This window comes from Centroberyx gerrardi, chromosome 23, assembly GCF_048128805.1.
Source record: "Centroberyx gerrardi isolate f3 chromosome 23, fCenGer3.hap1.cur.20231027, whole genome shotgun sequence".
NCBI classification, from domain to species: domain Eukaryota; kingdom Metazoa; phylum Chordata; class Actinopteri; order Beryciformes; family Berycidae; genus Centroberyx; species Centroberyx gerrardi.
The window spans coordinates 1,895,123-1,907,622 of record NC_136019.1 but is presented as its reverse complement, the minus strand read 5'-3'; the positions used below and the strand labels follow the sequence as shown (position 1 = coordinate 1,907,622).

Below are 12,500 nucleotides of genomic sequence, written 5' to 3'. Positions count from 1 at the left end.
GGTTTTTTTTGCCTTTTTTTCCAACTTTTTTTTTTTTTTTTGCTCCGAATCAAATGTTTTATGGTCATGATTCATCTCGTAGTTGGTTGGCTTGGTTCCAGGCTTAAAACTCTTTATATAAGGATTTTCTGAAACGTCAATGGAGGAATGAATGGGAAATTCACTTCCTGGAACCGGAGCCGTTCAAAAGTGGGCGGTCACTGTTGAGCTCTATTTAGCAAAGCAGATAACGTCAATGTCAACATGTGACTAATAGCCACTGCTAAGCTGCTACTAGCTACGTTAGCTAGTGTGCTAATCAGATGTGTTAACAACAAGACAGTGATGTTAGCTGACCAGATACTATGGTTAGCTAGCTAACAAGCTGACATTATCTAAACACTAAATCAATCAGATGGATCAGTGATGAAATGATCAGTTCAGTCAGAAACAGACAGAAATTAACCGTCTGTTCAGTTCTGTTGAGACGACAGAAACACAGTCAGCTGTTCACAGAGCTGAGGACCTCCAAGATGGCCGCCAGAGAGGGGGGGGTTACCTCAACCTGAAAGCCCCCTATAGGCAAACTGTAACCTAACTTACAGCGTTTTCTCTTTCTGTGTCCATCTCTGTTCCCCTCTCCTCCCTCGCAGATTATCCACCGTGACATCAAACCGGAGAACATCCTGGTCTCTCAGGGGGGCGTGGTCAAGCTGTGCGACTTCGGCTTTGCCCGCACCATGGCGACGCCCGGGGAGGGAGGAGCCTACACCGACTACGTGGCGACGCGCTGGTACAGAGCGCCCGAGCTGCTGGTGGGAGACACCAAGTACGGCAAGTAAGTGTGTGTGATTGTGTGTGTGTAGATGTGTGGGCTGTAGGTTGTCTGTTGGTTGAGATGTTAATGGGTGTGTGTGTGTGTGTGTGTGTGTAGACCAGTAGATGTGTGGGCTGTTGGTTGTCTGTTGGTAGAGATGTTAACAGGACAGCCTCTGTTCCCCGGAGACTCAGACCTCGACCAGCTTTACCACATCGTCAGGTGCTTCGGTGAGTACATGCACACACACACACACACACACACACACACACACGCACACACACACACACTGATGGACAGGTATACACACACACACACACACACACACACTGATGGACAGGTATACACACACACACACACACACACACACTGATGGACAGGTATACACACACACACACACACACACACAAAGGCATTTTTGTTAGATAAAAATATGTAAAGCATCCTCTGTTTTTAAATTCAGGTTGAACATCAGACTACTTCACTCTACTGTACTCAACTATACTCTACTGTACTCTACTGTACTCTACTGTACTCAACTATACTCTACTGTACTCTACTGTACTCAACTATACTCTACTGTACTCTACTGTACTCTACTGTACTCAACTATACTCTACTGTACTCTACTGTACTCGACAGGTAACCTGACAGCTCATCACCAGGAATTGTTCTACAGGAACCCGGTCTTTTCTGGAGTCAGGCTGCCAGAATGTTCTGTTAGAGTCCCGCTGGAGCAACGCTACCCTGCACTCACACACACCGCCCTGGACCTGGCACAGGTACACACACACACACACACACACACACACACACACACATATCATGTGTCCACACCTGGCAAAAGTACTCACACAGCTTTCTGGAGCAGGCACAGGTATAAAACCACACACCATGGCACTCATTTGCGGTCACAACGGTGTTTCCCCTATAGAGGGTTTTCAGGTGATGTAATCCTCCTATGGCGGCCATGTTGGAGGTCCTCAGCTCTGTGAACAGCTGATTGTGTTTCTAAATGTCTCAACAGAATTGAACACAACCATTGTATCTGGTCAGCTAACCATCACTGTCTTGTTGTTAACACATCTGATTAGCACACTAGCTAACGTAGCTAGTAGCAGCTAGCGTTAGCATGTTCACATTAACATCAGTGTGTTTGCCGGCTAGTTAGCTAGCTAACAGTTTGTTCAGGTTAACTGAGCTGACTCTTCTCAAGCTACAACTCAGAGTGTTTTGGAGTAGAGACTAGGGCTAAAGACAAGACAGTTTACTGTGTCACAGTAACCAAATCCACCTTATCACACTATTCACTTTTACTGAGAACGTTACTGAATGGATCTACAGCCACACCACAACAAGCTGACTCAGGTATCTTTCTCCTGACCTCAATGATACCAGCTGTGGTGGTTAGGATATTTGTAATGCATCTGCAAAGCCTCTATTGCATCCTCAAATTTTTGTCAAACATTTTGAAAGACAGACATTGAATTGGTCAGTCAGTCAGTCCGTCAGTCAGTCAGTCAGTAATACCTGTCTGTTGTCTTTCTCAGCGTTGTCTCCAGATGGACCCAGAGAGCCGAGCTCAGTGTTCAGACCTGCTACAGCATCCTCTGTTCACACACGACTCATTCCACATCAGGTACCTGTGTGTGTGTGTGCGTGTGTGTGTGTGTGTGTGTGTGTGTGTGTATTTTACGTAACAGTCAGTTTTACAATTATTGTAATTTTTACAAGCTAGTATGAGTATGTATATGTAGAGAATATGGACCCAGGTTCAAACCATTGTGTAGGTTATATGTGTGTGTACTGAATATAAATGTAACTAAATGTCATCAATCCAATTTTACATTAGAAAAAGTTTTATCAAAAAGCATTTTTTTTTCAAACTGAATAATTTGTTCCATATTATGTAATACAGTATTTTAAAGCTCTGAATGCAAAGATAAATAATCTACAAATAACAAAATAATCTCCCACAATATACCTGGTTTACCAGGACCAGCCTGTTGAGTTGTAGCTTAGTTTTTAGCTAATGTTAGCTAGTTTCCCATCTGCCCTTGGAGCAGGCTGGTACACATAGAAATGGGGGGTTCGATACCTTTGCTCAAGGGTATTTTGTCAGTATTGGGCACCGGGAATCAAACCAACAATCTTTTGACTGCTGCATGGTCTCCAGAGTCTAGCTGCTAACCTGCTGTGTGTGTCTCTGTACAGGTTTATGGATGAGCTGAATGCTAAGATCCAGCAAGACCAGAGAGAGAACTCTACCCTTCCCAAGATAACCAAGGCCACAAGAAGAGAGAGGGAAGAGGAGGAGGAGAGGACCCAGAGAGGCAAAGACAAGAAGCAACCAGAAGAAATGGAGAAGACCAGCAAGGTGAAGGAGAAGAGAGAGAGGGAGGAGAGAGAGGAGAGGACAGCAAAATCAAAGGACAAGCAAACTTCCAAACTGTCTAAAACCATTCGGAATACCTCAGCACCTCCGACAGCCGCCAAACAATCCAAAACGTTAGACGCCAAATTTGTAGATAGCGCGGCGACCACAACCGCAAAAAGTAAACCTGGAAAAGCCAACGGCACAGAGTTGAGGAAGGAACTTGAGATTTCTGCTAAGTCATCGGAGTCATCGGCTACCGGGACTGCAACAAGTTTGATGGACGATAATACAATGACAACTAAACCTAAACTTGGGAAACCTGCTACTACAGAGCCAAGGAAAGAGCATTTGAAAACCAAGGAGCATATGAAAGAGTCTAACACAGATGTGTTAATTATGACTGGGAATAGGTCAATAACAGTAAAATCAAAACTGTGGAGAACTTCTAACTCAGAGCAAAGTCAAGAGTTTGGAAAAGACACAAACCACACAGAGACAAATGTCCCAAAAGTGTCTAGAAACTCAACCACTTACCATCCAGATATGAGTTTAACTCCGAAAGCTTCTCGGAAATCAACTGTTGATCGTATGGATACCAACACAATGCTGAAAATAACTAAAATGTCCACTGCTGGCTATGCAGAGGGTAGTTCAATACCCAGAACTGATAAAATGTCAAATAATGACCATCTAGATATCAACTCAACACTTAAAGCTTCTAAAACTTCAAGCAATGACCATACTGAGGTTTTCAAGATGGCCACCCCAACCACTGCTGTTCTTGCCAAGCCATGCGGGACAACTTCTACCTCAGATCGATGGACCGCAGAGCCAGAGCAGAGAAGGGACCCCGAAAGTCAAAAGACATTATCCTCAAACCCCAAACCATCTAAGACTACCTTGACCTCTGGTGCTAAAATGGCCAAAAACACATCTTCCTCCACCAACCCTTCAAGGACTCTGACCTCAGATCTCTCAGAGGAGTCCTCTACAGTTAATTTGGAGATTTCTACCGTGAATTCATCCTTTAACGCTGGTAAAATGTACATCACATCCTCTGGTTGTACAACACTGACTAAAACAACCTCAAAATCAGTCTTGTCCAAAATTACCTCGAATTCAGACGCTAAACTCACAAATGACACCATGTGCGTACCCTCCAAACCTTCGAAGGGTCTTCCAACAGACAGTGAACAGATTGAAGGATCGACCGTAACCAAAGATCAGCAGAACGCTTCAGGCAAAGAATACCGGAAGGAACCCGGGTCTGAGAACTCATGCGCTGATAAACAGACCACTTTCAATTTCAAGACCGCCGCAGAAACTAGAACAACCTCGACCTCGGAAACACATGAGATCCCTAAAACCAATCACCCGGACATTTCAATAGCGGCCATTATCCTCAAACCATCCAAAGCCTCCGACAAAGAGAACAGAAAAGATTTTGCTCCTTCTGAGTCCAGCACAGTGACCAAAACTTTGTTAAATCCAACTTTGACGGTTTCTAGAAGCTCAATTGTTGAGCAAAAGAGCAGCAGGGAGGCGGACCCTGACGTAAAAACCACGACTGTAGAATCCAGCTCTTTGTCCGATAAAATGAAGCCTGGATCATTTAGCAACCACGGCAAGTCCACAGCTGCAGTGACCCTGAGGACTCCAAAAACTACATTTCACACCGAGGCAAAGATGGAAAATGGCAACATAGACAGAAACGAGACGCCGAATGTATCCGCCGTCGCAAATTTGATTGCAGTCGTGTCTCAAATGACGACGCCAGACGACAAAGCGTCCAAATGCTCCGTCTCTGATGCTGATAAGTTTGGTATCGATGAAAACGCAGTGAAAACGAAACAAAGCTTCACCGCAACGTTACCGAAACACGACCCCCCTCCTCCTCCACCTCCTCCTCCTTCCTCTCCTCCCATTCCCCCTCCTCCCTCCTCCACTCCTCTCCTCTTTCCTCCCCCCTCCACCCCCCTCATCCCCTCCCTCTCCATCATTGGCAACGGTAACAGCCCGGGGGCGGGGCTTCATCCTGGGACTCACAGCCTCAGGTACTACAGTTCCCATGATGCAGTGCACCAAGTTACTGTTTTAGTTGGCTTTAATTGACTAATTGAATGTATTTTTTAGCTTATGTGCATTGCTGTATTGTTTCTTATGTATTTAGCATTACTTGTTTCATCCAATTGTTAATCAACTTGAATGTATTTGTGTGTGTGTGTTTGTGTGTGTGTGTGTGTGTGTGTGTGTGTGTGCGTGTGCGTGTGTGTGTATATGTGATTACAGATGTATAGACAGGCCAAGGCAACACGGTGGAGTTCATAGTAGATTGGCCCAACAGTCTCTGTCCAGCCAGGTAAGTGTGTGTGTGTGTGTGTGTGTGTGTGTGTGTGTGGCATTGTAAAAAAATGGCATTGTACTGATCAAAAATAACCATTGTGAATCTCTCTCTCTCTCTCTCTCTCTCTCTCTCTCTCTCTCTCTCCCTCAGGTGTTATCAGAGAAGAGCGTGATCCACGAGCATTCCTTCCTGTCCGACCGCGGTAACCTTGGTAACTGCGGTGGCGTTTGCGTGGCCAAGAGGAAGTCGGACGTCCGTTTCCCAGATCTGAGGAGCTCCATGCTGCCAGAGCTCAGAGGAAGAGATGGTACCACACACACACACACACACACACACACAGACACACATGCTCACACAGATTTGCCTTACTATATATAAGTACTAACACTAAAACAAGCCAACAGTAAACTTGTCGTCCCCCACAAATGATGCTGTCTCCATCTGGGCCAATCAGGAGCCAGTATGTCTCCTTGTTTGACCTGTAACAGTAGCGCCCCCTTTGGGCCAGTTAGTGTTTGAACATGCTGAAACACAGAGGTGAGACGTGTCTGAGATATCACAACACACAAAAATGCCAGAACGGACCAGTGAGACGCATTATTCCTTTAAGTTTCCGCAAAATCCAAACAATGGCATCAGAGATATTGTGTGACAGACGGACTGACCGAATCAGGCCGATCCACCAGAGAAAATGTCCTCACTTTAAAAGGTGTAAAACAAGAACACACAAACACACACACAGATACACACATGTTTGTAACTCCATTGACTTACAAGTGCTAAACTTTACCTCATTACAAAATCTGAATAAATCCACCACCACTTAAACATAGAGTGATTCTCAGCCAATAACGTCAGCCAGATATTACGGGCAATTAGCCAAGAAACACCAAAAGATTTTAAAACATACAATATCTAATCTAATCTAATGTGTCACACCACAGAAATTAGGAATTAACAAATTATTGATGTGTTATAGGTCGCCACACCAAAGAAATTAAATTATTGATGTGTTATAGTTACACCTAAAGAATATAAAAATGATTTCTATTATAGGTAGACACACCGACGGACTTGACCATTTATTGTGTTTCCTGGTAAACACACCAAAGAAGTAACTGTTTCTAGATAGTCACCCGACAAGAATTAATTTATCTGTAGATAATTACACAGATGGAACAAACTGTTTTCATGTTGTGAAGCTAAATGAAGTCTGTTCTCTGATCCCAGGTAAACACAGCAGAGGCCTTACCAAGGAGCAGAGGAAAGACAAACAGCCAATTCCCTCCATTCCTTCCACAGAACCACAGCAACATGGACACAACAGTACTGACACACACACACTTTAACACACACTACAGCTGACACACACACCTTAACACACACCACTTCCTGTCGAATCACATGCTTCATAACTCTTGTTCAGATCACCATTAAGCTGCTTAAATAAACAACACTGAAATGAGTATTAATCGAAACAACGTTGATTTTGTCCAAAATTAGCATTAGCATTAGCATTAGCGGTGGCTACATTTTGCTAATGTTTACATGGTGGTTACCAGAGAACCAAACCATGCATTGCAGTTTCACCTGGTTCTTCGTCAAATATCAAACCAAAATAATTACATAATTACATCATCAAACATTAAAAAACAAAACTAAAGGGACAGACAATTGAAGAAAACTTTTATTAAATACATTTGATAAACAACTTTTTAGTGTGTTGTATTACATTGCACATTTTTAAGCAGCAAGTCTGTAATATGTGAATCATTTTTTTATCATTCTTTAGCATTGATCAGTACATTAATGTAATTGTTTTACACATGTATTATAATGAATAAACAAGCTTTTTAAAATGGAAGATTGCTTAAGCTTGGTTTGTTTGTGACAGCAGTTAAGCTAGCAGCACTAAGCTAGCAGCGCTAAGCTAGCAGCGCTAAACAAAAGTCTACAAATAGAGATTTCCGTAAGCGAGATTCATAAAGTAAAAGACCTTATAATATCATAGCAATAATCCCTTAGAGGCCATTCTTTACTGATATTAGAGTTACAACAGCGATGCAGTGCGATGTGCAGACTCAACCATGCTGATAATTCCCATAATGCACGGCTATTTTATTGGTTGCTATGCCAGTTCTTGTGTTAATCAGAGAACTAGTTTGTGATCTTTCGTGTTTTTGTTGGAGAAACCTTTTCAGACAGAACACACACACACACACACACACACACTGGTAACAGTTCTATATAAAAAAAAAAGTTGTTGATGTTGATGTGCTTGGGTTTATGAAACCTTTTCAAAACCAATTAAACTCAAAACTGCACAGTGGTCAAGCTATAAACAAGGCTGTTTTTCATAACTCCAACATTCAATAATAACAACAATAATAATAGATGACAAAGTACTGGGTTAAGAAATAAGACCTGGTTTTGCTTTCAAACTAAATAATTCAAACTATTACAAAAGCAAAAAATTCAAAATGTCATTGGATTTTAAGGCTGTTGGAGACTAAACTGTTTGTTTGAGTCAGTTAATCATCGAACTCCTCTGAAGAAGATGAAGATATTTTCCGCCTGTGTGTGTGTGTCAGCCAGTTAGTTGGAGAGTGTGTGTGTCTCGCTGGGTGCCTGGCTACAGGCAACAGCCAATAGCCAGGCAACCCCTGAGCCGGAGCGTAGCTGTCCGGACGCCCTCTGCTATTGGCCAGGAGGTAGTGGAGGAGGAGGGAGCCAGGGGTGGAAAGGCTGTTGGTGATTGGTCCTGCTGAAGCTGGCTGGTTCCTGATTGGTGCTCCTGTGTTCTGGGATGTTGGCTTCCTGGGCGGAGGTTGGACCGCTGGCTTTCGGGGTGCGGCCGTCACCTGTTGGGAATTTATACACACTAGATTTTAAAAAACACATTATCAACTTGTTTGGAGATTGAATATTGCGAGTGCCGCACACAGATATCGCTAAATAAACTTTATTCTAATGGCATGGAGATGAAAAAAAAAGCCTGACATTTCAGCATCCTGCCTTCATCGGGTCTATTTTCACCACTCTGTTCGATCTTGAACTGTCGGGAAGCGACCGGCAGCAGGACTGTTCGTTTTTTAACAGCTATGGTCGACTTGTTTGGAGCATTTGCTTGAATCAGAACAACATTTTGAAAAAGCAGAGAGACACACCTTGTCACAGATGTTTCTTCATCAAAACTCCTTGGGAACCAAAAGTAATGTCATCCCAGTGACCGACTGTTTCGTCGCTTGTTTTTAGAAAAATGTTGTGATCCAATATGAGATGAAATTACTAAAGGTGGGTATTGTTTTGCAGCATAGCAGGGGAGCGGGAACCTTGACTGATACCTTCCCAACATGATCTTATGAAAAGTCGTGAAATGAGCACAAACAAATGCAGATTTATGTGCTGTGGACACAAATTATCCTTCACCATGAATTGGATTCTGTGACAAAAACATGAATTGGACATTTTCAGCTAAAGGTTGACTAACGGTTCCGTTTAGGAAACTAAAACAACTTGGTTAAGGTTTGGGAAAGGCTTTGGTCGGTTAAATGAGAAAAACTTTAGCTAAAAATTTAAATTTGACTCTTGGTAGAAATTTCCTTCGTACAAGCTGGGAAATGAACTCCGGTCTCCGGCATTGAAGTCAAACTCGTCGCCCCTCCTCCACCCGACCACAACACCCTGACTGTCACTGAGCTGCTGCACTGTGACTCTACTTCCTGTTTACAGTCGTGTCTCCTTCATGGAACCGTTTCATACTGGGAAAACAGAAATTTTAACACTTTATGTGCCACCGACACGTAATTTGGAGTCGTGTTCATGTCATGCATTAGTGTGAGATCAGGTTGTACCTTCCTGCTGTCCGGCGGGGCGGCGGGCGGAGTGGCGGCGCTCGGTGTGGTGACAGGGAAAATCCTGCAGGGTCCGTCCACCGCCGAACCATCGACCTCTGGAGGTGGGAAACCTGACAGAGAGGGGAGGGAGGGAGCTGAGGAAGGGGGGGGCAGTAAGTAACCTTTGACTTCTTCTCTGCAGTAAAGTAAAACAGTAAAGTCACGTTTTCACAATAGAGAGGAATAAGCAGCAGAGATCCAACAGAAACAGGTGTTTTCATATCAAATTTGGTCTTCTAGCTACAAAAAGTCATGCGCCGTAATTTTGTACGATTCTACTAATCGAGTAAAGCAGGAGGCGGAGCTAACAGACTGAAACAGGAAGTAGTTTGACATGGGAATAGCATGCAATTCTCCCAACTCAAGAGGAGAAAAACACGTAGGAGTCAAACACTGAACCGCTTTCTTACCTGTACTATAAGGTCAGCAGTTAGTGTGTGTGTGTGTGTGTGTGTGTGTGTGTGTGTGTGTGTGTGTGCGTGTGTGTGTATGCATGCATAAAGGTGTCTGTGTTGCTATCTGATCTGTCAGTCTATGTTGCATATTTCATGATGACATGAAAGGTCTGAGGTGTTGGGAGCACACACACACGCACACACTCACACACACACACACACACACACACACACACACTTACTGTATAAGAGGAGTGTGTTGGTTCTGGCATCACAGTAGAGCTTCATTATCATCTGTCTAAATTATAATCTATTATCTTATTTGACTTGCTGCAAGTCCCATAAAAATGTAAAACTTAACTTAAACTTTAACCTTAAACTATATAGAACATAAAAACTAATTCTTGTTGCATTTTGTCACAAAACAAGATGATTTGTTGACAGTTATGAAAAGCAGTTTCCATGTCTGTTGTTCTCTGCTAGACTTGGAAGTCCAAATCACATCAAATCACGACTATTTATAGTGATGGGACGATAAATCTGAATTCAAAACATCGCAATACAAAAACATGACAATCCGTCTGGTGGGTCAGGAACATGAATGGTGATATCAGCTCCATGTTATTCTGCTGTAATCACTAATGAGACTCTTCACCATCACAGTTTCACAAGCTCTCCATCCAAATTATATTATTGTCACTTTGTAATGACATTTTTAAATTGTTGTTTACATTCTAGCAGCCAATGGCATCGCTGGAAAGATTTGTGTCTCAGAAATAAACAGAATTCTGCACAGTCAGACTTGAACTTTTATTTATTACATCGGATCGTGGTCGTATTGAATCCTTAACCCCTGGAGCAATGGATTTAATTTATTATTATATCAATTACGGAGCAATTTTCATAAAACAAGTTTGTTAACAGGCAGCGGGAAGCACACAAATTATTCAGTTAGAAGTGAGAAAAGACAAAAATCAGAAAGGCGTACTGACCTTCAGTCGAGTCGACGCTCCGAACTCGGAGGAGGAAGAGGAGAAAAGAGACGGACAGCGCCGTCGGCCTGGAAGACATGACCGCTGGGAAGACGGACGGAGAGGCGGGAAGAGAGGAAAAAAGAGGGGAGCGGGATCGGGAGGATGGAGGGAAAAACAAAAATAAACTAAGGGAGAACGGGAGAAATCAAAGGAGGAATCAGAAGACAAGGAGAGGAGTGAAAAAGTGCTGGAGGAGAGTCGAGAGAGAGAGAGATGCAGGACGGACGGACGGAGGAAGAAGTGAGAGACGGGAAGAGAGGGAGAGAGAGTGATGGAGGGAAAAGAGGGAGGAGAAGCGGAGGGAAAGGACGGATAATGTCTAGACTGTGAAGGTTTGTCTAAACAGAGCGAACAGGGTTTGTGGTTCCTGAGTTGCAACACGACTAAATGCCTGTTAATCCCCGTTGCTTTTGTTTTTTTTTAAGCTTTATTCATCCAGTGAAGGTTGATCTGGATCAGGAACGCCCTGCTTCACATTAACACAGTCACACAGTATGTGTCACACACACTCATACTGGGAGCCCACCAGTACAACCATTCAGAGTTTTGTTTTCCATCACTGTAGACAGTCTTCCAGCTTTTATCACATTAGGAGATATTTCATATTTTGGTAACACTTTAGATTAGGGAACACATATTAACTATTAATACGTTGCTTATTAACATGCATGTTAGCAGTGTATTGGTTCATTATTAGTCGTTACAAACCACTTATTAGCATCTTATTCTACAAGGAAACCCCATTAACTGGATTTTCCCTCAATAGCCTCCTAATTAGTGTTATAGCAGTCAGTAAGGAAGTTGTTGCACATGAATTGGGCTTTTAGTCTGCTTATGTGTTATATGGTAGTATCACATATTATTGAGAGAAATTATTAAATTATTGGGGGAAAACCCATAGCTAATAGTTAATATGTGTTCCCTATAATCTAAAGTGTTACCGATATTTTTCGTTCGTCTTACTTGTTTTTCAAAGTAAATATTCTGAAACAAACTCTGTCTAAATATGAAGTTCCTCCCAGTGAAGAAGAGAGCAGCTTAGTTTCTTTTCATGTTCCAGACTGTAGCTGGAGGAAGAGTCTGGCTGTGGTTTTGTCTGTTGACTTGTCTGTGGGTTGCGACTGACAGGAGGCGGGGCCTAACGGAACCGCAGAGAACGGCAAACGTAATGAATTGTTTTTCTTCATAAAATCTGTAGCATTGTAGTGTTTTGGAAATGAAACTCGTCACAGCTCACAGTAAGCTCAACAAAGCCTGAGATAAAGTGCTTTTAATCTGAAGAAACATGACACACACTGTGTTGTGACGCTGAGACGGAAACAGGATTAAAAACCTGCTGGGAAAATCCAGGTGGAGGAAGTGGACGAGCGCTCCTATTGGTCGACAGTCAGCAGCATCTCATCTCACCATGAGGCAAAGATAGGCAGCTGCCCGACAAAAGACAAGAATGTCAAGTAATATAAGCTTTTTTTTCCATTAATTTAAAAGAAATGTACTTATTGACAAACACCTCTTTTTGCAATAAAAATTATTTAAATGCCCTCGACCCCCTGCTTTTACTGTACTTTTCTCATCCCTAGCCTGAAGGTAAAGTATAGAGGAGATGGAGTGAAAAGGGCGAGGGTTGGGGTTCAGGGGGCCCCATGCTTGCCTTTTCC

General features: G+C 42.9%; 1 protein-coding gene across 1 annotated transcript in view; it reads left to right on the top strand.

Annotated features, from left to right (window-relative positions):
- LOC139922147 (cyclin-dependent kinase-like 4) overlaps window positions 1–6,954 on the top strand; it is an 8,815-nt gene extending 1,861 nt beyond the window's left edge. The window contains exons 3-12 of the mRNA XM_078281788.1: window positions 633–817; window positions 914–1,026; window positions 1,439–1,578; window positions 2,347–2,435; window positions 3,011–3,173; window positions 5,118–5,227; window positions 5,463–5,532; window positions 5,668–5,824; window positions 6,748–6,843; window positions 6,944–6,954. Of these exons, the coding sequence (XP_078137914.1) occupies window positions 633–817; window positions 914–1,026; window positions 1,439–1,578; window positions 2,347–2,435; window positions 3,011–3,173; window positions 5,118–5,227; window positions 5,463–5,532; window positions 5,668–5,824; window positions 6,748–6,843; window positions 6,944–6,954 (1,134 nt within the window). The remainder of the gene's footprint in view (window positions 1–632; window positions 818–913; window positions 1,027–1,438; window positions 1,579–2,346; window positions 2,436–3,010; window positions 3,174–5,117; window positions 5,228–5,462; window positions 5,533–5,667; window positions 5,825–6,747; window positions 6,844–6,943) is intronic.
- Window positions 6,955–12,500: the final 5,546 nt, after the last annotated feature.